The sequence below is a fragment of the Glandiceps talaboti genome, chromosome 18 (genome assembly GCF_964340395.1).
Source record: "Glandiceps talaboti chromosome 18, keGlaTala1.1, whole genome shotgun sequence".
Classification (NCBI taxonomy): Eukaryota; Metazoa; Hemichordata; class Enteropneusta; family Spengelidae; genus Glandiceps; species Glandiceps talaboti.
In genome coordinates, this window is record NC_135566.1 from 2,319,339 (window position 1) to 2,345,160 (window position 25,822).

The 25,822-nt window shown below is 37.2% G+C and overlaps 1 protein-coding gene across 1 annotated transcript; it reads left to right on the forward strand.

Annotated features, from left to right (window-relative positions):
• Positions 1 to 15,100: 15,100 nt before the first annotated feature.
• On the forward strand, positions 15,101 to 23,766 carry LOC144449201 (glucose dehydrogenase [FAD, quinone]-like). The gene is made up of 15 exons (XM_078139706.1): positions 15,101 to 15,292; positions 16,831 to 16,896; positions 17,455 to 17,600; positions 18,107 to 18,219; positions 18,850 to 18,899; positions 19,139 to 19,264; positions 19,648 to 19,764; positions 20,362 to 20,454; positions 20,875 to 20,928; positions 21,160 to 21,210; positions 21,518 to 21,609; positions 21,855 to 22,050; positions 22,462 to 22,514; positions 22,845 to 23,012; positions 23,451 to 23,766. The coding sequence occupies exons 1-15, from the start codon at positions 15,101 to 15,103 to the stop codon at positions 23,581 to 23,583; spliced, it is 1,650 nt and encodes a 549-aa protein (XP_077995832.1). The 3' UTR covers positions 23,584 to 23,766.
• The last annotated feature ends 2,056 nt before the right edge of the window (positions 23,767 to 25,822 follow it).

Below are 25,822 nucleotides of genomic sequence, written 5' to 3' on the forward strand. Positions count from 1 at the left end.
GTGGTATGACTCATAGTTTGCCATTTGTAATTTGTGCTTTCGTCACTACACAAAGTTCTAATTTAAGTACAAAATATACACAGAAAAATCCCATTTAAATAATTACAACAAATTTGGTTACTATGCTAGTTAATTTAACCACTACTTAACTTATTTTATAACATATTAATATATTTGTTATATATTGTCGAATGTACAGTTTCATATAGACAAATTTGTTTCTAGCATGACATAATTCAAACTCTTGAGGGCGTACTTTATATCGGTAGCAGAAGCCGGAGAATGATTACACTACACAGGGATTATAATTATACGTGATTATAAGTGAGATAACTTGAAATTGGTAACTTTCACATGATTGATTTTAACTTAGTCGTTTATACGTCGCAAATTGATCTAAAGGTTGATTTAATTTCTGATACTCGGATAGTAGCAGAATAAACTAAACAAACACATCACATATAAAAACAAAGGTAAGGACGGACAAACAAAATAGCCCGTGTTAATTTCTGTAGTGCCTATGATTTAGGAGGATTCAGTTTGTTGATGCTGAAAAATGGAAGAAATGTGAAGTGTTTGGTCTTTTAAATGAATTCCGAGAAATTGTTTTTGTTTTTGTCATTCACAGCCTAACATATTTGTACTAAACACGTTTAAATCAGCTAAATAGTAGATTAAAAAGAAAGATCTATTGATAGAATCCTTTAATTACGAAATAATTGAACAAAATATGTCGAAAGCAGTCCTTGCGTCGATCTTTTTCCACATTATGACAAGAAAAAGCAGTGAAACGTGTCTACTTTTATTAATGAATAAAAAAATAATAACAATTACACATATCAACTTTAGAATACTTGATAGGGAGAATACGACCTCTAAAACTGACCGTCAGAGCAACTGTTGGGAGAACTAATAAGGCAGTCCGACTCATAGTTGCAGTCCGGTCTAAATCTACTGAACACCTCACAATGGCTAAAAATGTTAATTTATTTGAAAAAGTGCGACCTCTGCATAAAAAACTTACTGTCTGAGCTGAAATCATATACGAGTTATTAAATTATAGATTATTTATAGAATAAATTATAGAATTCTCATTTTTACCATCAGTAGTAAAATCGAGATCCACCATTGGATCGCCACCAATATTGGACAATCAGCCTGTCTATGATCAATCTGATTAAAATCCGATGTAGATGTCGGCTAATCGTTCATTGCTATTTTACCTTCGTTATTTTGCCTGAATTGACCTTCTTGGTACATGTTTACATTTTTTTAGCCTGATCGCCTCCTTCTACATCTGAACTTGTGCACATGCAAACGAATTTCTGCTCAGTGATGAGACACACAGCCAATCAGGTTGCGCCTTACTTGTCATGGGCATACATGTACGCATTGAATATCAACAAACGTCAACAAACATTTCAGTCAATTCAGGCAAAATAATGAAAGTAAAATAGCAATGAACGATTAGCCGACATCTACATCGGATTTTAATCAGATTGGTCTATGACCTGACTAATTGCAAGTCCTTGTCTCACAAGTAATCTTATGCACAAGACTTTAGTGACTCTATCTATATTTTGAAATATCCTGCTAACAGGCATACAGGGGTGAAACCAACTTTCCAACTCATCCAACTTTCGTTGGAGGAAGTATTAACACAAATATCACTAAACCAAAATGGTACACAAGGTAATCATAAGAGGTTTTATTGCACATACAAGTATGGGTAAACAGAATAATTACATTATCAATAAAGCAATTACAACGAACAACACTGAAGTAAATCACTTTCTCTATGTAGTACACTCATTTATAGCATTCATATCAAGTGTAAAAGTATACAGTTTCAATTGGTTTATTTACACACCCAGCATGTGGCATTTCAATAAACAAAACAGTATACTTTTTGATATGGATGCTATAAATGATTGTGGTAGAAACAGAAAACACTTTACTTTGGTGTTATGGGCTGTACTTGATATGGATGCTGTAAACGATTGTGGTACATACAGAAAACGCTTTACTTTGGTGTTATGGGTTGTACTTGATATGGATGCTACAAATTGTTGCACATACAGAAAACGCTTTACTTTGGTGTTATGGGTTGTACTTGATATGGATGCTACAAATTGTTGTACATACAGAAAACACTTTACTTTGGTGTTAAGGGTTGTAAGTAGAGTTATTCTCAATGTCATCATGAAAGTTGACTTAAGTACAAAACAGACTTTAATTAACCACATAAATGCTAAGATCAACCACATAGGATAACAATAACAAACAAACAAACAAACAAACAAACAAAAATATATCAATCTGTATTGACAGAAATTTACAATAATGTGATTACATATCAATATAAATGTGACAAATATTATAATGTACTGTTGCTATTTTATGAATAGCCATACTGGAGAATTCCCTATTACCTTTTCAACCTCTGGTATGGGATATTTGTTCCATAGACACGTTACAACAATGTGCGACCAACTGTACCTCTTAGCCAGGTCTCAAACTGTGCTAAAACTACCTACTAGCAGCACATTTCTCTATTGATCACAATATAATCTTTCACTCCCTGATGTTTAATTAGTGTACATTTCACCAGCAGAGTTTTAAGTAGAGTCTTCAGGATAACAGACATTGTGGGATATCTAATCTGGTAAAATAAACAAAGTTGCAATGTTGTATATTGTTCTAGTTGCTAAGTTAACATCAAATGTTGGTGTTGTTTGATTTTAGTGAAGTGAGTGAGTGTATATTTGTCATATTATCTGTGTAGTGACTAGCCTTGGTCTTACCACAGACAAGTAACAAATCAAGTTTGTTACTTGTCAGTGGTCTTATCAACAGTTTACAATTAAACATCAAGGAGTGAATGAGGTACAGTTGATCAAACATTGTTATAATATTGATATGAAATCATATTAATATTCACATATGTCATCTTTGTTAAGGTTGATGTGATTTTGATTATTTATTTTATAGTTTTTGTTTTTCTTGTTTTTCCTAAGCATGACACAATGAAGCTTGAGCTCCTGTGGATTAACCAGTGTCCCCCATTCTACAGTCACTGGATTAACTAGTGTCCCCCATTCTACAGTCACTGGATTAACTAGTGTTCCCCCATTCTACAGTCACTGGATTAACTAGTGTTCCCCCCATTCTACAGTCACTGTGGATCAACTAGCATTCCCCCATTCTACAGTCACTGTGATGATTTACAGTTTTGATTGAAATAAGGTCACATTGAAGGTAACACTACACTGGAATATAGTATTCTCTTTTTTCTGAATGGCAAAATGTATCACATTTGGTCTTCTGTCATCTTCCCATGATATAACTACCAATTCATCATTAATTACAGATTCACTGATGTGGCGCATTTTCATTTCTTTGATGGGATACTTGCTGGCACTTTGACGAATGACAGAATACACTCCATTCTGTGCACCAAGATTTAGAAGGTCCATACAGAACTTGACATATCTGGATGAATTGGTGTGATGATTGTGATCAATATCATGACCAACTACAACAATTGAGTTCTGGTATAATTTATCTGGACTACAAGGAAACCCAGGTAGAACATCAGGAATTTGTGGTCGGGGAATTTTCAGTAATTCTTGGTTTGCTTGAATATATGATTTTGGCAAAGGAGCAGATTTACGGGTAGAAACACTAACAAAGACATAGTGAGCTAGTCCTCTACCAATCATTTCACCAGTCTTCCTCAAATTTACATCTTGTTGTAAGATAACAGATGTTCTGCCTATATGAATGGCCTTCACAGTACAAATCATTGACACATCATTGGACAACTTAGAATAAAAAGCTGGATACACCTGGACATGCTGAGACCGGAGAAAGAAAGTATAACCATTTTTGAATGCTGTCAGTAAACCATGTTTGTTGTTTTGTGTCCATCCATTCACTCTAGCTACCATAAGCAACTTGGACAAACCCCAGGCTGTTAATTTCCCTGCATCAAAGAAATTTCAAATAAATTATCAATCATGAATATTTCCATTATAGAAGATTGCAATCTGTAAATAAGTAACAGGGACATCTTACAGATGTGGTGACTTTTTTGGTGATTCTTTCAAGGGCAATTTGCCACGTTTGTGACCTTTTTGTGACCTGTGAGGTTTACATGTGGTTGTTACTGGAGGTTCACTTCTCCCCTCTCCCACCCTCCAAAATGAAGTAGTGGTCTCATTCCTCGAACAATATTCAACAATGTCTCTAATTATAATCTGAGCAACTTAAAAAACAAAACTGGTATTGAAAATTGATGTAAAAATATTAATTCATAAACAAAAGTATGATAAATTAAAGTGTTTAACATTAACATTGGAATAAGATTAGTTAGATTCTGTAATCTTTATGGTCCGAATATGTTTGGTTTTTTTTGCGGACTGAGGTTGTACGGCGGAAGGGCCTGACTACAGGAGGGCCTATATGCTGTACTACAAGGTCTGCCAAACCCATATCCGGGCCATAAAGGTTTTATCATATACCATATGTAATGGCATAGAAACATCATTTGAACCACATAAATGCAGTGAAACATTATTATGTACAAAAACAAATATATTGAGAACAAATCAAGACTGAATCACTGAGTGAATGGATATTGACCTGTGTGCCTTTTACCATATTTGGGCAAAGTGTGGCAGGGCATGATATGGAAAAATATGGAAAATTATTGCATGGGTTCAATGTGCACACTCTCTATTGAATTATATAGGAAGATGTACTGCATATATAATAAAGTATATTACTCCATAGATGAGAAAAGGGTCACTTGAATAAAATTTGAAATAAAATTATACTCTTCACTGTTTGAAATACAGATATCTTCCTAAACAATAATTCAAATAAACGAAACGAAACGAATAATTCACCTTTTTCAGTTACGTCATCATGGAGAAAGTCATCACTTTTGAATGTACAGCAGACCTCTTTACCATCAGATGAAACATCAACCTTCATAATTCATATACACTTCTAGGTAAAAAAAAAAAAAGTTGCACAGGCTGCAATCAATAATACAGCAGAATCATTTATCCCAGTGCTTTCGCTACTGTTTGGTAACCCTGGTAACAGAAGGGGTCAATCAGGTAAAACTGGCATAGTTTCCTATACAATATACACTATAATTGTGTTTGGGAACCTGGTCAAAGTCTAGTATGCCTATATTTGGCCTTTTAAATTGTACAAATAATTTTCAGTGAATGTTGGGAATGGCAGTGTGATATCATAACAACTCACAACCCATTTCAACACTTCAGATTGCCAAGTATTATGCTCAGGGGATGGGTTTAATATCTGGACAAACTTTCTACCTATATCTATAACATGGCTGGGTTGTTGGGTTGTTTTTTTGGAAACCTGGAATTTTTGGCTAATGGGGCCCTGATATATAGTGACTTCTTGATGTTGAATGATCGACCATAAATTTCATGCTTGACACTCATCAGGTGTGATTTATGCATTTTTATCATGATTTCACTTGAGGATTGATCCATGACGACATTTTTCTAAAATGGAAAAGGTGGATATCTTTATGGAGCCCATGTTTAAAGAATATTTAGACAGAAACATAGACTGACGGATTTTAAGGTGATCCATTTGTCTTGGGAAGTGGTGCCGAAACATCTTGGGAAGTGGTGCCGAAACAGTCAGGTGTTGAACATTTATGAAACATCTAGAAAGGCACCAGGAACGTATAAACTGTTTGTACGTCACTCATGGTTGCACATTTAACCCACAAATAAATTCGAATTTAGAATAAAACAAATCTGAACGAATTCTTTCCAGGTTTAGTCATCCAAATCATAAGCAATGAACCGCCCCGTACGCCAATAGACTTTGATTTAAGGCGTTGATTTATATGAGGCCCTGTTGACGTCCCTAGTCGAGAATCTATTCAAGTAAATAATCGTGGTAGTTGTCGACTTTGGTGCATACGCAAGATAGTTTGATGACCTGGTCGTATTGTGGTCAATAATGTCATGAGGTTCGAGACGCCTCGTGGCATATGCATGCAGAGATAGTGCTACATTTAATTTTACATTCTCGACATGTCGAACCTCGTAGCATATACATCCAGAGGTAATGCAGCACATGCAAAAGTGGGGTAGAATACAGAATGAATTAAAGTTGTCATCGCTGTACAATTTATGTCACTCCATACCATGACATTACCTGCAACTCTGCCTCTGGCTACATACTTGGACTCCTACAGAGAGTCGCCGTTGTAACGTATCCCGGCCAGAGTACTTAGTCCTGCTTGCAGACAGAGTAAATCAGGAATGTAGTCGTGACTTTCCGATCCCGGGAGTTGGACTGTATCCATGAGCAGACTGTCAATAACTGAGAAAGACTCAAAGTGATGATTTAGTGGAATGTGGAAAAGATAAAGATGCTATATTGCATGGCAGCTCAGGTGTGTTGCCCCGGTGTGTTGCAGCCCAGACAGACTGCTGTATCATGTAGGATATGTGATAAATAAAATAAAGCAGTGTGCATGGTGAACATTTGTTAAGTTCAAAATTCAAAGTTCAAAGGTCAGGGTAAGCCATTTGATCGGGGGGGGGGGGGGCAACAAATGATCTGATTAAAATCTGATGTGTTGAAAGTGGCTAGATGCCTTTATTTACCTCTATTTCCACGTTTTGCGTCGTTTGTTTTGTTCTGGGTTTGAAGGCCGCGATCACCCAGAACAAAACAAACGATACAAAACGATGGAAACTAAATGAAGATATCTCTCCGCTTTCACCACATCAGATTGGGGGGGGGGGGGGCGCTGCTGGAGGATAAGCAACTGGAAGGAAATATTTTTTGCCGAATACATACATACATACATACATACATACATACATACATACATACATACATACATACATACATACATACATACATACATGCATGCACGCACGCACGCACGCACGCACGCACACACACACACACACACACACACACACACACACACACACACACATACATACATACATACATACATACATACATACATACATACATACATACATACATACATACATACAATAGCTCCAATACTGCCGGGTCAGCTGCTCTATCTGGGACTGTTTTTCTTCTTATGAAAATTGGAATTTCCGACGTTTTCACTCGTGAATTTCTCAGCTGCTTTATTTCAAAGTCCCAAACTGAAAATGTGTAAAATACAAAATCAAAAAGAAACAATTCAGAGTGAAAATGTCGGAAATTCAAAATTAACGTGAAATAAATTCCACCGGCGGGGTATGAATCATTTTCCACTGTGAATCAAATGTCCACAGTGGTGGAGATTATTTCGGTGTGGATTATTTGGTTGTCAGTTACCTAATCGCAAACTCTCGTTCAATGCTGTTGATATTAATGATGTTTATGAACAAGTTCAATATTCTAATAAATTATGTATATTTGCTTCAAGTGCAATAGCTCCAATGCTGCCGGGTCAGCTGCTCTATCTGGAACTGTTTTTCTTCTTATGAAATTGGTTTCTAGACCAAATGTAAATCTCGGGATGATGAAAGTACAAGTGGGATCACTGGAATGACAGTGTCTACACATTACAAATGCTGTCATTCGTTTGTCAAAGCTTTGGAAATGCTGTCATTCTACTTATGTTTAATAGAGAGTTGCGGCTGTCATTCCACTTGTTTAACAGTGCAGAGGGTGTCATTCAACTAACTGAATGTAGAAAAGGGTGTTATTTCACTGTTTACATACTGTAAATGTTGTCATTCCAGTTTCATAGCATTAATGTTGCTGTCATTCCACTTATGCTATAGAGTGGTGGTTGTCAATGTTTAAAAGTGTACAGGGTGCCATTCAACTAACTGAATGTAGAAAAGGATGTCATTCCATTGTTTTCATACTGTAAATGCTGTCATTCCAGTTTCATAGCATTGGAATTGCTGTCATTCCACTTATGTTAGAGAGTTGCGGCTGTCATTCCACTTGTTTAACAGTGCAGAGGGTGTCATTCAACTAACTTAATGTAGAAAAGGATGTCATTTCACTGTTTACATACTGGAAATGCTGTCATTCCAGTTTCAAAGCATTGAAAATGCTGTCATTCCACTTATTTTATAGAGTGGCGGCTATCATTCCCCTCGTTTTACAGTGCAGAGGTTGTTATTCAACTAATTGAATGTAGAAAAGGACGTCATTTCACTGTTTACATACTGGAAATGCTGTCATTCCAGTTTCACAGCATTGATATTGCTGTCATTCCACTTATGCTATACATGTACTGTTACATGTACTGTACGGTACGGTACGGTACGGTAGGTAGGGATAGGTAGGGTAGGGTACTGTACTGTACTGTACTGTACTGTACTGTACTGTACTGTACTGTACTCGCTGGTATCGTGATTCAGAGTTAAAGTAAAGCATTCCCGATCCCCTTCACTGTCTATGCCACATGTGTTCACACACAGAGGGCAAGGTTTTATTATTAACTACTAGACATTCTTTTATGGTCTGAGACTGAAGGGTGACCCTAAAACGAATGACAACCTGAATGACGGAAAACGAATGACAGCATTTCTAGGTGGTAAACAGTGGAATGACACCCTTTTCTACATTCAGTTAGTTGAATGACACCCTCTGCACTGTAAAACCAGTGGAATGACAGCCGCCACTCTATAAAATAAGTGGAATGACAGCATTTTCAATGCTTTAGAACTGGAATGACAGCATTTCTAGGCGGTAAACAGTGGAATGACACCCTTTTCTACATTCAGTTAGTTGAATGACACCCTCTACACTATAGAACCACTGGAATGACAGCCGCCACTCTATAAAATAAGTGGAATGACAGCATTTTTAATGCTTTGGAACTGGAATGACAGAATTTCTAGGTGGTAAACAGTGGAATGACACCCTTTTCTACAATTAGTTAGTTGAATGACACCCTCTGCACTGTAAAACCAGTGGAATGACAGCCACCACTCTATAAAATAAGTGGAATGACAGCATTTTAATTGCTTTGGAACTGGAATGACAGCATTTCTAGGTGGTAAACAGTGGAATGACACCCTTTTCTACATTCAGTTAGTTGAATGACACCCTCTGCACTGTAAAACCAGTGGAATGACAGCCACCACTCTATAAAATAAGTGGAATGACAGCATTTTCAATGCTTTGGAACTGGAATGACAGCATTTCTAGGTGGTAAACAGTGGAATGACACCCTTTTCTACATTCAGTTAGTTGAATGACACCCTCTACACTATAGAACCAGTGGAATGACAGCCGCCACTCTATAAAATAAGTGGAATGACAGCATTTTTAATGCTTTGGAACTGGAATGACAGCATTTCTAGGTGGTAAACAGTGGAATGACACCCTTTTCTACAATCAGTTAGTTGGATGACACACTCTGCACTGTAGAACCACTGGAATGACAGCCGCCACTCTATAAAATAAGTGGAATGACAGCATTTTTAATGCTTTGGAACTGGAATGACAGCATTTCTAGGTGGTAAACAGTGGAATGACACCCTTTTCTACATTCAGTTAGTTGAATGACACCCTCTGCACTGTAAAACCAGTGGAATGACAGCCACCACTCTATAAAATAAGTGGAATGACAGCATTTTCAATGCTTTGGAACTGGAATGACAGCATTTCTAGGTGGTAAACAGTGGAATGACACCCTTTTCTACATTCAGTTAGTTGAATGACACCCTCTACACTATAGAACCAGTGGAATGACAGCCGCCACTCTATAAAATAAGTGGAATGACAGCATTTTTAATGCTTTGGAACTGGAATGACAGCATTTCTAGGTGGTAAACAGTGGAATGACACCCTTTTCTACAATCAGTTAGTTGGATGACACACTCTGCACTGTAGAACCACTGGAATGACAGCCGCCACTCTATAAAATAAGTGGAATGACAGCATTTTTAATGCTTTAGAACTGGAATGACAGCATTTCTAGGTGGTAAACAGTGGAATGACACCCTTTTCTACATTCAGTTAGTTGAATGACACCCTCTGCACTGTAAAACCAGTGGAATGACAGCCGCCACTCTATAAAATAAGTGGAATGACAGCATTTTCAATGCTTTAAAACTGGAATGACAGCATTTCTAGGTGGTAAACAGTGGAATGACACCCTTTTCTACATTCAGTTAGTTGAATGACACCCTCTGCACTGTAAAACCAGTGGAATGACAGCCACCACTCTATAAAATAAGTGGAATGACAGCATTTTTAATGCTTTGGAACTGGAATGACAGCATTTCTAGGTGGTAAACAGTGGAATGACACCCTTTTCTACAATCAGTTAGTTGAATGACACACTCTGCACTGTAGAACCACTGGAATGACAGCCGCCACTCTATAAAATAAGTGGAATGACAGCATTTTTAATGCTTTAGAACTGGAATGACAGCATTTCTAGGTGGTAAACAGTGGAATGACACCCTTTTCTACATTCAGTTAGTTGAATGACACCCTCTGCACTGTAAAACCAGTGGAATGACAGCCGCCACTCTATAAAATAAGTGGAATGACAGCATTTTCAATGCTTTAAAACTGGAATGACAGCATTTCTAGGTGGTAAACAGTGGAATGACACCCTTTTCTACATTCAGTTAGTTGAATGACACCCTCTACACTATAGAACCACTGGAATGACAGCCGCCACTCTATAAAATAAGTGGAATGACAGCATTTTTAATGCTTTGGAACTGGAATGACAGAATTTCTAGGTGGTAAACAGTGGAATGACACCCTTTTCTACATTCAGTTAGTTGAATGACACCCTCTGCACTGTAAAACCAGTGGAATGACAGCCACCACTCTATAAAATAAGTGGAATGACACCCTTTTCTACAATCAGTTAGTTGAATGACACACTGTTTACTACCTAGAAATGCTGTCATTCCAGTTCCAAAGCATTAAAAATGCTGTCATTCCACTTATTTTATAGAGTGGCGGCTGTCATTCCACTGGTTCTATAGTGTAGAGCGTGTCATTCAACGAACTGAATGTAGAAAAGGGTGTCATTCCACTGTTTACCACCTAGAAATGCTGTCATTCCAGTTCCAAAGCATTAAAAATGCTGTCATTCCACTTATTTTATAGAGTGGCGGCAGTCATTCCAGTGGTTCTACAGTGCAGAGTGTGTCATTCAACTAACTGATTGTAGAAAAGGGTGTCATTCCACTGTTTACCACCTAGAAATGCTGTCATTCCAGTTCTAAAGCATTAAAAATGCTGTCATTCCACTTATTTTATAGAGTGGCGGCTGTCATTCCACTGGTTTTACAGTGCAGAGGGTGTCATTCAACTAACTGAATGTAGAAAAGGGTGTCATTCCACTGTTTACCACCTAGAAATGCTGTCATTCCAGTTCTAAAGCATTAAAAATGCTGTCATTCCACTTATTTTATAGAGTGGCGGCTGTCATTCCAGTGGTTCTACAGTGCAGAGTGTGTCATTCAACTAACTGATTGTAGAAAAGGGTGTCATTCCACTGTTTACCACCTAGAAATGCTGTCATTCCAGTTCCAAAGCATTAAAAATGCTGTCATTCCACTTATTTTATAGAGTGGCGGCTGTCATTCCACTGGTTTTACAGTGCAGAGGGTGTCATTCAACTAACTGAATGTAGAAAAGGGTGTCATTCCACTGTTTACCACCTAGAAATGCTGTCATTCCAGTTCCAAAGCATTAAAAATGCTGTCATTCCACTTATTTTATAGAGTGGCGGCTGTCATTCCAGTGGTTCTACAGTGCAGAGTGTGTCATTCAACTAACTGATTGTAGAAAAGGGTGTCATTCCACTGTTTACCACCTAGAAATGTTGTCATTCCAGTTCTAAAGCATTAAAAATGCTGTCATTCCACTTATTTTATAGAGTGGCGGCTGTCATTCCACTGGTTTTACAGTGCAGAGGGTGTCATTCAACTAACTGAATGTAGAAAAGAGTGTCATTCCACTGTTAACCACCTAGAAATGCTGTCATTCCAGTTCCAAAGCATTAAAAATGCTGTCATTCCACTTATTTTATAGAGTGGCGGCTGTCATTGCAGTAGTTCTACAGTGCAGAGTGTGTCATTCAACTAACTGATTGTAGAAAAGGGTGTCATTCCACTGTTTACCACCTAGAAATTCTGTCATTCCAGTTCCAAAGCATTAAAAATGCTGTCATTCCACTTATTTTATAGAGTGGCGGCTGTCATTCCAGTGGTTCTACAGTGCAGAGGGTGTCATTCAACTAACTGAATGTAGAAAAGGGTGTCATTCCACTGTTTACCACCTAGAAATGCTGTCATTCCAGTTCTAAAGCATTGAAAATGCTGTAATTCCACTTATTTTATAGAGTGGCGGCTGTCATTCCACTGGTTTTACAGTGCAGAGGGTGTCATTCAACTAACTGAATGTAGAAAAGGGTGTCATTCCACTGTTTACCACCTAGAAATGCTGTCATTCCAGTTCTAAAGCATTAAAAATGCTGTCATTCCACTTATTTTATAGAGTGGCGGCTGTCATTCCAGTGGTTCTACAGTGCAGAGTGTGTCATTCAACTAACTGATTGTAGAAAAGGGTGTCATTCCACTGTTTACCACCTAGAAATGCTGTCATTCCAGTTCCAAAGCATTAAAAATGCTGTCATTCCACTTATTTTATAGAGTGGCGGCTGTCATTCCACTGGTTTTACAGTGCAGAGGGTGTCATTCAACTAACTGAATGTAGAAAAGGGTGTCATTCCACTGTTTACCACCTAGAAATGCTGTCATTCCAGTTCCAAAGCATTAAAAATGCTGTCATTCCACTTATTTTATAGAGTGGCGGCTGTCATTCCAGTGGTTCTACAGTGCAGAGTGTGTCATTCAACTAACTGATTGTAGTAAAGGGTGTCATTCCACTGTTTACCACCTAGAAATGTTGTCATTCCAGTTCTAAAGCATTAAAAATGCTGTCATTCCACTTATTTTATAGAGTGGCGGCTGTCATTCCACTGGTTTTACAGTGCAGAGGGTGTCATTCAACTAACTGAATGTAGAAAAGAGTGTCATTCCACTGTTAACCACCTAGAAATGCTGTCATTCCAGTTCCAAAGCATTAAAAATGCTGTCATTCCACTTATTTTATAGAGTGGCGGCTGTCATTCCAGTAGTTCTACAGTGCAGAGTGTGTCATTCAACTAACTGATTGTAGAAAAGGGTGTCATTCCACTGTTTACCACCTAGAAATTCTGTCATTCCAGTTCCAAAGCATTAAAAATGCTGTCATTCCACTTATTTTATAGAGTGGCGGCTGTCATTCCAGTGGTTCTATAGTGCAGAGGGTGTCATTCAACTAACTGAATGTAGAAAAGGGTGTCATTCCACTGTTTACCACCTAGAAATGCTGTCATTCCAGTTCTAAAGCATTGAAAATGCTGTAATTCCACTTATTTTATAGAGTGGCGGCTGTCATTCCACTGGTTTTACAGTGCAGAGGGTGTCATTCAACTAACTGAATGTAGAAAAGGGTGTCATTCCACTGTTTACCACCTAGAAATGCTGTCATTCCAGTTCTAAAGCATTAAAAATGCTGTCATTCCACTTATTTTATAGAGTGGCGGCTGTCATTCCACTGGTTTTACAGTGCAAAGGGTGTCATTCAACTAACTGAATGTAGAAAAGGGTGTCATTCCACTGTTTACCACCTAGAAATGCTGTCATTCGTTTTCCGTCATTCAGGTTGTCATTCGTTTTAGGGTCACCCGAGACTGAACATACTGAGAAGGCAGTGTCTAGTCTCCAACAAGTCAAATGCTGAAATGGTCTCATTGTCTGTCACATGTCACAAAGGTCACACAGGGTTTCAGAAAACAAATTCTTGTCAGTTGTAAGGATGGGGTCAGAATTTACGACAGGACGGCTGGAGAGAAATGGGGGTCATGAAAAAAATTGAGGGTTCAAGGGGGGGGGGGGCATAAAAATTCTGACAGTCTGAAAGGGGGCCCTCGAAATATTTTTCTCATGATTTGAACCAAATTAAACCTTAGGAGCGGTCGTTTACCGAGTCAAGTAAAAAAAATTCTGGCGGCTTCGCCACAATAACTTCTAAAACCTGTATTCAATGGTGAGGTGGGTGTACGTGACAGCCATGCCAATGTATTTGTGTATGCCTTCCCATGTCTGCCTGTCTGTCTGTCTGTCTGTCTGTCTGTCTGTCTGTCTGTCTGTCTGGCTCTCTCTCTCTGTCTCTGTCTGTCTGTCTGTCTGTCTGTCTGTCTGTCTGTCTGTCTCTCTCTCTCTCTCTCTCTCTCTCTCTCTCTCTCTCTCTCTCTCTCTCTCTCTCTCTCTCTCTCTCTCTCTCTCTCTCTCTCTCTCTCTCTCTGTGGAGTCTTTTCTGAACATTCAAACCTCAAGAGCAGTCATTTACCTTGTGCATTTGCAAAGTTGTTTGCTTCATTTACCTACCATACATTTCATTAGGAGGCAGTCAATAGCCAAGCGAATGAGTGTGTCTGCCAAAATATCTAAAGTGTTGGTAAAATAGCCACACCACTGTATAATAACGTATTGAGAGTAACATTGGGTTATTGTTCTCTATGGCTTCGATAATGTGCATAATTTGAAACTTTATGCCACTAAATGGCCTCCTACATGTCCTTATTTTCAAAAAGTGCTTACCATGGGAGGGGGCACCCCTCCACTAGCTATCATGTGAAATGCTTTTTCTGTCCAAAATCAAGATTGAAAGAGAAAGCCTTACAGGATAAGTATTTCCAAGTATAGGTTAGAGCTAAATGTCAGACATTTGTTTTCCATAGCCGACATCTATTTGTAAAGAAATATTTCATTGTTATGAATGGACGCTGAAGTTGATTTCCACTGTTAGTTTTATGTAGTGTACCATACTGTACATCTCTGAAGTGGAGAGGGGGGTTACGATATAATTATTAAAATATGTGTAGGGGGCTACTCGAAAATACTTGGGTTCATATGGGGGGGGGGGTGTTTTGAGAGTGAGAAGGAGGCTGCGAAAAAATGTTTGACCGTCATATGTAAATTCTGACCCCAAGCCTAAGTTCTTCAGCTGGACAACTTAAGGTACAATGGCAGACGTGTTTGACTACGTTGTTGTTGGTGCTGGTAGTGCTGGCTGTGTTGTAGCAAATCGACTCTCTGAAGATGAAAACACAAGAGTTTTGTTGATTGAAGCTGGTCCTGAGGACACAGAACCTAAAATCCATGTACCTTTGGAAGTGGTGAAGCTTCTTGGTTCTGATCTTGACTGGAATTACTTGGTCAGTTTTAAGTGTACACGATAAACTTTAGATCATTATATGTATTTCCCTAGCTTTATGGAAAGAACACTAATATAGTATAAATCGTATATTGAGACATTTGTAGTAGCAGGATTCGTGTGATAGGAAAACAACAATCTAAGCAATAACATTTGTCCCTGTGGTTCTTCTTAGAAAGAAAATACACCCCAAATTCATTCTTTGTGCTTGTTGGAGTCGACCGTACGACCGTCAACCAGACGGCAAGAAAAATCGGCCCAAAATATATCTGACTACTTGTTCGGGTTAAACGCGACCCAAATTCTTTCTGTCGGGGTTGATTATCAAACAGAAAAAAAAAAGAAAATTCGGGTGGATTATTGAACAGACAGAGAAGAAAAGAATTGGTCCAAACATATTCGTTCTATCTTTTTGGATTGCTTGACTATCAAACAGACAGAAAGAAATACGACCCGAATTCTCTCTGTCTGGTCGGATTGGGTACAGACAGAGGGGCGGGATAGGTCTCCTTTCTCGCCAGGTTGTAAATGTATCTTACAACCAAAGTTTTAGTAAATAGATTGTACCACAGTAAGAATGTTAGTTTTCAGGATTGACCTCAGATATGTTTGGCGGTCTGAGCTGATCGCTAAAGGGGCTAATAGCGGCTATTGATGGCTATTACATGTAACTTGAATAGTCGACTAGCTAGGGTCCTGAGAATGTCATGGGCTGCTAGCTGCCAGCTAGATAGTAGGGGGCTAAGTGTGTCTTATTAGCTATTATATATAGTAGCTGGCAATGTATAAGTTACTAACTAGAAGTAGAATAATAGCTTCCCGATAGCTGTTAGTTGGCAATCCAACATTCTCACACCTTTAAGGCTTTGTAGGCATATTCATTGTACACTATAACAAGGCGAGTTAGTATACCAATGTAATTGTCAACGTTTTCTTTTGAACATATCTGGCGTACTTAACTTATACAAATGTTCTTATACCATGGTCCCATACACATAGTTTGACGATGTCACCCATGTAAATACATAAATATTTAGTGTATGGATCGTAACAATCCCGCCTGTAGAGTTTGTGGTTGTAATTTTTGTCCACCAGGCTACATATGTACCCGACACACATATTTGAGACCTCGCTATGTGTTGCATGGCTAGGTTTGAAAAGTTTATAGTTTGCGTGTTGTCGCTTGACTAATTTTGAGTAAATGTTACAAATTACTACGTACCTAGACGTACCATAACCTTTCATTCAATAGAGTTATAGATGGTAGTTTTTCATCAAATATATGCATACATAATAACTGGTTCTGGTACAGTCAGGAAAAATAACAACACATTCAAAAAGATTATAAATAATGGTACATGTATAAATAGTTTTAATATCGAAACCTCATTATCAAATGTTAATTAGTATAGGAAACATAGCCCCCCTAAGTACGTTGTAAGAAATAGAATTAATATTTATTGTTAGATGTACATTTCATATGTATACACCATAACTAATGTATGGCATCAATAAAATATTTCATGTATTTGTTGGCAGACTGTACCTCAGAAGAATGCATGTCTAGTATTTAAAGACCACTGTTCTCACTGGAATAAAGGAAAGGTAATTACTTTAATTTTATGATTTTTAAATAAATAAATATGATGGGTTCCCTTTGCAAATAAACCTCTAGCTCAATAATAGCATATGATACGTTTCTAAGCATTTCTAGGATCCCTTCCTCGTCAAACCTCAGTGGTCTGAGGTCAAACCCATAATCTACGTCACTTTTCATCTGCCACTTACTAAAGTATTAAATGGCAAACACAGAGAATATTTGCTATCATAATTCCCAATGTGGAATTTATATTCTTCAGATCCATTTTCGACTTCTATATAGGTACATTTTGTACTAAAACTTGTATGTATGGTTATTTAGTACCCACCCCAAAATGGATAAATGACCCGTCCCTCTTTCACGAGTATTTATATATGGACATAAATCAGTATACAAGATACCATCAACAACTGGTAGAGAGGTAAAGCAGCCAAATCAGATTTATTGATCCATTTAATTGTGTATTTCGAACAGCAAAAATAACAAGAAATGGCGAATTACAGCTGAATAAAAGGGAAGACTGACATAAAGTTAGAATTCAGACTATTACTCATTCATTTAAGGTTCTGGGTGGTTGTAGCTCTATGAATTCAATGATGTACGTTCGTGGATGTAAGGAAGACTATGATTCTTGGGCTAGGCTTGGCGCTGAAGGGTGGAGCTATGATGACGTGCTGCCGTATTTCTTGAAATCCGAAAACAACACTAAGTGAGTATTTTTTGTCACAGACAAATTGTCGACCGCTCGATCGTGCCATATGGTAAATATAGCACCATAGCCGTGGGGGTGGGGGATGGGTGCTGAAAGAGGACATGATGATATTTTATAGATTTTGAATTTATAGTTTTCACGTTTTCACACAGTTGATTCAGGCTTAATTGGATATGATTACGAAAAACAAACAAACAAACACACACACACACACACACAGAGAGAGAGAGAGAGAGAGAGAGAGAGAGAGAGAGAGAGAGAGAGAGAGAGAGAGAGAGAGAGAGAGAGAGAGAGAGAGAGAGAGAGAGAGAGAGAGAGAGAGAGAGAGAGAGTGGCAAACAACCCGTGGACAATACTAGACCAGTTGGGTACTACAACTGATAACCGTGACAGTGGACAGTGACAGAGGAGTAGGCTGCATCGTGTTATGTTACATGTCAGATAATTGACCTATGTACTCCTACAACAACAAGAAGCAAAAGCGACAGAAAATTTTAAGATAGTCCTCAGTACCCCTCTGTAAAATGTAAACGACCTCTTTTGAGCAAAGGTGGTCCATTGACGGTCTCCGACGTTTTCCCTGAAACCAAGTTTGGTGATGTGATCGGTGAAGCAGGTAAATAACAATATAATTATAACAAACTTCAGCTTCATACTTGAGGCACATATTACTTTTTTAAGTTAAGTCACTATTTCGTACAAACCTGAAAAGCACTGATCAGTGAAAAGAATTATTGAATTATTTTTCATCTACACGGCCAATAATAGCAAAGCAATTGGTCTGACAGTTTAATAACAATATATAACAAACTTTAGTGCCATACCTTAAGTCACATATTACTTTTTAGGTTAAATTACATTTTTTGTACAAACCTGAGTAGCACTGATCAGTGAAAATTTGAATCATTTTTCATCTAAGTAATGTCCCCAACAATACCAAATCAAATGGTCTGATGGTTTTTGACTTTAAGTCTCTCTCTCTCTCTCTCTCTCTCTCTCTCTCTCTCTCTCTCTCTCTCTCTCTCTCTCTCTCTCTCTCTCTCTCTCTCTCTCTCTCTCTCTCTCTCTCTCTCTCTCTCTCTCTCTCTCTCTCTCTCTCTCTCTCTCTCTCTCTCTCACACACACACACACACACACACGCGCGCACAGACATACATATATATACGGTCACACACATATAACTACATTTTAAATTTTTCGAATTCCTTGAAGTTGTTTTGATTCTTACGTACTTTGTTCTCCATAGCTCAAGAATTAGGATATGAGTTGAAAGATAGTAACAACTGCATCGACTCTGTAAGTCATTGTTTCTCTATAAATAATATAACAGTAAACAATATATATTTTCGCTAGAAAGACAACGATCACGAACATGTTGCAATGTGATATAGCGATATTAATGTTATCTGTCGAGCAAATACATATTTATTTGGTGAGAATCGCGGAGGAGAAATGAAGGAATGCCAACATACAGCTATTGATGGATGTGAGAACCAAGAACTGACTACCCGATACATAAAAATCATGTCTTTCAGGTCGGCTTTGGTCGTGGTCAGGCAACCATCAAAAATGGTAAACGGGAAAGCACTGCAACGGCATTTCTAAATCCTGTCAAATCAAGGAAGAACTTAACAATCTGGACCGAAACTATAGCAACAAAGGTATTCAGTTCGTTGTCTTTAAATGATATCGTAACAGCCATGACAAAATAAGACTAGTATTAGTAGTCAAAGATCCTGGTATAAAATCTACTGGTAAATTTAGAAATAGTTGAACACACATAGAATACTCTACTGGGAATAATTTAAAGATATTTATCAGAAGTGTTTCATGTGTTTGGTACTCTTCAAAGTGAAAGTGTGCTATATACAGTGTACACAGGAATTGTGGGCATAACTGGGGAATTGGTAACCGGGATTTGTCTGTAATTATAAAAACCATGTAAACCGAGATGATTGTACGAATGTGAGAGCATGTTTTAATTAGTTGATCTTCGATCACTTGTCGCATAAACGGTCTCTGTTTTATCACTGTGTCGCTATAGATACTCTTTGAAGACAACACAGCCACGAAGCTGGAATTTACCAGAAAGGGTGTGAATGGAGTTGTTAGTATGACCAAAGAACTCGTACTATCTGCAGGAGCTGTAGCATCTCCCCAGGTACACTATCTTGTATAAGTATGTATTCCTACTTATCTTGTCGCGATGAAAAAGTTAGTGTTCATTTCGAGAACTCGCTGAATAAGCTAAAACAGGTTTAAAATAATGAATACCGCCCCCCACCACCACCACCACCACCACACACAGGCACATGCATAACTTAATGTCGATCAATCAATCACTTAATCAACCAACCAACCAACCAACCAACCAACCAATCAATCAATCAATCAATCAATCAATCAATCAATCAATCAATCAATCAATCAATCAATCAATCAATCAATTAACCAATCAACCAACCAATCAATCAATCAATCAATCAAAAGAATTTGTACCAAGATGAATACGTCGATACAAAAACTTTCGTATAAATTGCTTATTTTATCATTTGGCATTTTTAGAGATAGCACATATTGAAAACACAATTAAAATAAAATCCCCTAAAACATTAAAAATTATAGTTATTTTGTAATTAAGAAGTGAAGAATTTACGAATAAATCTTTCCTTTAATATTAAAGTGATACTTTAATTGTGTAAATTACATATCCTATAGAAACCCCTAACCATATCAAGTTGTATGCTTAATTTACCAGCTGCTGATGCTGTCTGGAGTAGGACCTAAGGAGCATTTGGAAGAGTTAGGAATACCAGTGTTGTGTGATCTCCCCGTTGGTGAAAATCTACAGGTTTCAAGAATTACAGAATTAAACAATTGTTTATACTTCAATTTGTGATAGTTTTAATTAGATATGTTGTCAATAGTCAACTTGCACCAAAACTGTGATCCCTCAGATGCACTGAACTGCGTAGTCCTCACTTTCCATGTATACACAATATGCAAAATGTACGCAATTAGTATATTAAATATCAAAACACAAAGCTTATTTCTGTTTTTGAATAATATTTTCAACTTACATGTACTTATCTAAAAAAAGGAAATTTCAAATTTGATTTGAAAAGAAAGAGTTTGCTCTAATATACAAATACACAAATACAAAATACCTTATTTATCTGAATTATTTAGTAATAATAGGGCAATGGTTATTGTTTAGAAGATAGTATCGCGTGCAATAAAATACCACAACATAATATTGTGTTTGTTGCAGGACCACATCATGACAACATTAAGACTAAATGGATCTGGGGGAGGTTTCATACAGGTGAGGTGGACATTGATCAGATTTACTTGCAAACTTGATTTAGTTTAATTCCCAAAATCATCATTAGAAGATTGTTTATAGAAATATTAATATCGGATGGAATAGATAAACAGAACTGTACTATCAGATGTAGACAGATGTTGTAAATGAAGGAAAACTAGCAAGTAACCTGATTTCAAACTGATTAACAGTAAAATGTCAACTAATTATTTGTTGTTACAGGATGGACAGGACTGGTCATCAAACAATGGCCTTGACTACACTGGATTCATAAAAACAAAGGTTAGATCTATTGTAACAAAATTATGACTTGCACTGAAAAGAATATTCCAAAATCTTAAGAAAACAAGTTCTGCATAATGGAAGATGGCAATGAGATTCCAGATTCAATTTCTTTTTGATCGCCATTGTATTTATGATGTAAAGCATGTGCGTCAATGATAAATATAATTTTCACAGGACTTATCTGTGATTTTATATTTCCATTATGAATCATGGAAAGATCGATCCAAGACTGAAGCATAACTGAAGTCAACATTCGACCTTTACTGGTTATATCTTATATGGAAATTAAATAAACTTCTTACAGGATAATTTACCATGGCCGGATATCCAACTTTTCTACTTCCCAGTCTTTTATTTTTTTGATGATGAAAAAGAAAAACTTCGCTATGATGATAAGTAAGTATGAATGGCCAACAAAATGAATGTAGTTTTTCGTTTTACGTGAATACTTTAATAGGTGGGACGTTTACCGATATTTTGATACATAAGTTGTGAATAATGCACACATCTAATGTTAGAGTATTGTAATTGATGTTCTTCACGTGAACTGCATCGTAAATTCAATGTTTAATCTTACATTTTATATCAAGTGAGGGACCCGGATGAAATCTGTTCCCTAAATGTTCTTCTTTGTGTCCTAGATTCGACGGAGCATTACATTACACAAATGTGACCAAAGAAGATATGTTAGCCAAAGAAGGACTGACATTTATGCCTGGTTTGTTACACCCAAAGAGCGTTGGAAATATCAAGCTGAAAAGTACCGATCCCATCGAACCTCCATTGATGGATCCACACTATTTAGAGGACCAAGACGATGTGGAAACTATGATACGGGTACGTCATTATCTGCAGGGCCCGGATGTTGGTTCTGCGCACTGAAGGTCGCAGTGTACGCAGAAGTACGAGTAGGCTGTATTACCGAGGTCTGAAATCCTCATAGCTGAACAGTAAAGTTTTCAGTGAAATGCTAAAAATGCTGTCGAAATCAATAATTTGGACATCGTTTGAGACAATATGCAACGTGATATCGAAAATGAATCACCATTTGACATCACACCAACTACATGTTCACTTTGGTGTGGGGAAAACATTCTCTTGCGAAAAGAAAATATTATAAACATTACTTTGCATGATGGATTAAGTCAGTAGAAAGCTGCTGTCCCGATTGGAGTTTTCTACCCATTAATATATTTGCATAATTTTCAAAGTTGATTTAGATTTTTGTTGTTTTTCAAATTCATCTAGAGTATACGATTTATCCAAAAGCTTGTAAGTACAAAGGCCATGAAAGACGCTGGGTGAGTAACTTTTGTTTCTTTACTGAACATATTTGTAATAATTTGATAAATATTGTATATAAATAAATAATGAGGCTGGGCAGTGTATTAATATATTATTTATGTATGCTGTATGAATAAGAAAACACTTAGAAGTGTTCCAAGTATTCAAGTGCATTATAATCACTGAAATGCCATATCGCTATCGCTGATATTATGTTACTAGAAAATAATATTTTTCCAAACATCCGATTAAACGTTGTATGGAGTGAAATAATTTAAACCACATAGGATGGAATATAACGTCAACTCTAGGATTGTTTAACTTACTTTACTATATATTCTCCATAGTATCACCATAGAATATTACAAGTTCGACAACTGCGATCATGAGTTGGACAGTGACGGCTATTGGGAACACGTGATCAGACACATCACTCGAACAATATGGCATTTGTGTGGTACTTGTAAAATGGGCGCCAAGGATGACCAAACAGCTGTTGTAGACCCTTCTTTAAGGTCAATTTATTTCCATTTTATCACACATTAAAACGAAGTATTTCATTCAAGACATACACAACTTGTGCGTGCTTATTTGTTTGTTTTTGGAATATTTTGAAATCTATGATCAAAGGGTGGGTATTAGCCTCCGGTTATTTAGTCCATGGCCATCAGCCCGAAAAAAAAACCAAGTGTATTATTACATTTACTACTTCCATGTAGAAAATAATATTTCTACTACAAATCAGCTGTTTCATAAGCTTAATCAGTATCTGTGTAGTATTATCAAACGATTGTGATTAATCAAAAAATGAGGTTTCATTTTCATTTCATTGAATATTTCTAAAGATAGTAATCATGTGAAAAATATCACGAGGGAACATTCATCAGACGGATTTGCAATAATGACCAAGTATGGACTGCTCATATTGAAATCTTACGTTTTCTTCCATACAGAGTTCGTGGTTTACACAACGTCCGCGTCATCGATGCGTCCATCATGCCGCACTTGACGTCAGGAAATACAAATGCACCTACAATTATGATTGGTGAAAAGGGAGCAGATTTGATCAAGAAGGACAAAAAATGAAGAAGTTATGCAGTGAATCGGAGATTGTCTTTCTTTTGTAAGGGCCCCTTTGAACTTATAAAAAATAAACATTGCACATTGTTACTATTTCAAATATATATGAATTTGAAAGTTGTAATGTACTTTCTTACTAACCTTCTACAATACTGCAGTTTACTTAAAGCCGTACTTTAATTCTGTGTTTCTCATGACCCGACCAACCCTATCTGACGATTTTTTTTAATCGACGCCCTCTACGGCAGGATTAGAAAAATCACAACAACGTCACTGATAGTCAGATGGCTTCAACACAATCACGCATCTGAGCAAAAGTTATCATTTATTGCTGAAATTTGGGAAAATTAATAACACATATGGATAAAAGTTTCCTTAGGAATTTAAATGATTTCTACGTTATTCAGACTTGTTAAAATGTACAACGTTGTAATTATGAATTGAAAGCATCAACGATATGAACTCCAGGTACTTTGTTCATTTTTAACCAACCAACACACCATTTTGAAGATGTTACGTCGAGAAGCATAGAATTAAGTACGGGCGGGCGCCCTAATAGATGTTGGCCCAACAATTACCTCGTTCATCATAGACAAACTGTATAGATTATGTTAATGTTATATATATATATATATATATATATATATATATATATATATATATATATATATATATATATATATATATATATATATATATATATATATATATAGTCAATCACAAAATATACTATGGATTATACAGACGGGAACAGTTCAATGCTTAGAATTCATATATAGCTGATGCATTCCAACAAGATATTCTAGTACTACTAACTAACTAATAAAACTATTATTACCACATTAGCCATATCTTTCCTTGGACTGAGACTGAGTGACAGGGTTCCTTAGGATGGCGATACCAATACCGTAGCCTGTGGGGGGGGGGCAAGGGGGGCAGCTGACCCCCCCCCCCCCCGAGATTTTGGAAAAAAGAAAGAAAAAAAGCTACTTTTTGAATACATAGCGATGCTATTAAAATCGTCATTTACGTGACGATTCCTAGCATGCGCGATTTAAATGGATAGTTCACTATTATGACTGTACACTGACTCCTGGCTAATATGTATCTTATATCGCTATTGTACCCTGGCTTAACTTTGAATAAAAATGTGTCCAGTTAAAAATTATAACTTTTTGCAGCAAATTAAAAATTCTTTGTGCGGGAAAGTACAAAAGAAGTGCGCACATACACTGTGCATTTTCCGCGAGTAACAGTAGTCTTAAAAGTATAGTATGTAAATTGCATGCAAATTTATGTAAATATTTCTAAATTTGAAATGCAAGATTGCACCAAGACAAAGTTCTGCCCCCCTTGGCAATTTGGTCAGGCCACGGCCCTGGATACGTTGGCAAAATAGTATATGATATTTGATTCAGTTCGGCTTGATCTGTAGTTCGAGACCAATGGTTCTTGATTTTTGAATTCCCTATTATTCTTCGAAAGAGATTAAAGATGAGCTTCAAAGTGTTAATGGCAGTAGGTTGACTGAACTTTGGTCTTCTTGCCGCCTTAAATTAATGAAACGTCTAGTCCACGAATTTAGTCTCCAAACATACCTTCCACAGCTGAGTTCCACTTTACCTACGAGTGTCCCTTCTGTCCAGATACGATACACGTATTCAGTTCACTAAACGACCTTGTATTCAGTATTGACGTGTGTGATAAAGTGTATGTATTCAAGTAGGTGTTCCAGACAGAAAGCGTCGACACCAAGTGTACTTTGTAATGGACAGCAGAAAAAGTCGTGGACCTGGAATATTGGAATATTGGAGGTTATTTTTCTTAGGGAATGACACAAATTTTTGGTTCTTCCCCAGACAATCTTAACATACTGCTAGATTCTAATATCACGGTCATTCACATAATATCATCTGTCTAATATTTACCTAAAGTAGGCGTAACCAGTGTGAGCGACATGTGCAAATGAGCGGATCTTCCAATCATGAGTCAGTAAATAAATCTCCTGTACATTGTACATGTATAGTGACGACTAGTAATAAGAGGGGGTAGGTGGGGGAAATGTTTAGGAAGAGGGGTTAAATTTGAACCTCTGGAATTCAGGCTTTGAAGTATGAACTTGTGAAAACGCCTGAGAATACTGCCAAAGGCTATAGTAAAGAATATTACCCTCGACATGTGGTTTACACATTTTAGAAAAGAATACCGTCAGTTTGCTTGCTGCATAGATGTTGGCGATGGTGGC

What these genes read in the sequence shown, in the direction of transcription:
- LOC144449201 (XM_078139706.1), top strand. Translation starts at nt 15,101, where the DNA reads ATGGCAGACGTGTTTGACTACGTTGTTGTTGGTGCTGGTAGTGCTGGC. An exon ending in CCGAAACTATAGCAACAAAG is followed by an intron (nt 19,265 to 19,647) that starts GTATTCAGTTCG and finishes GTGTCGCTATAG; the next exon opens with ATACTCTTTGAAGACAACAC. An exon ending in GAGCTGTAGCATCTCCCCAG is followed by an intron (nt 19,765 to 20,361) that starts GTACACTATCTT and finishes TTAATTTACCAG; the next exon opens with CTGCTGATGCTGTCTGGAGT.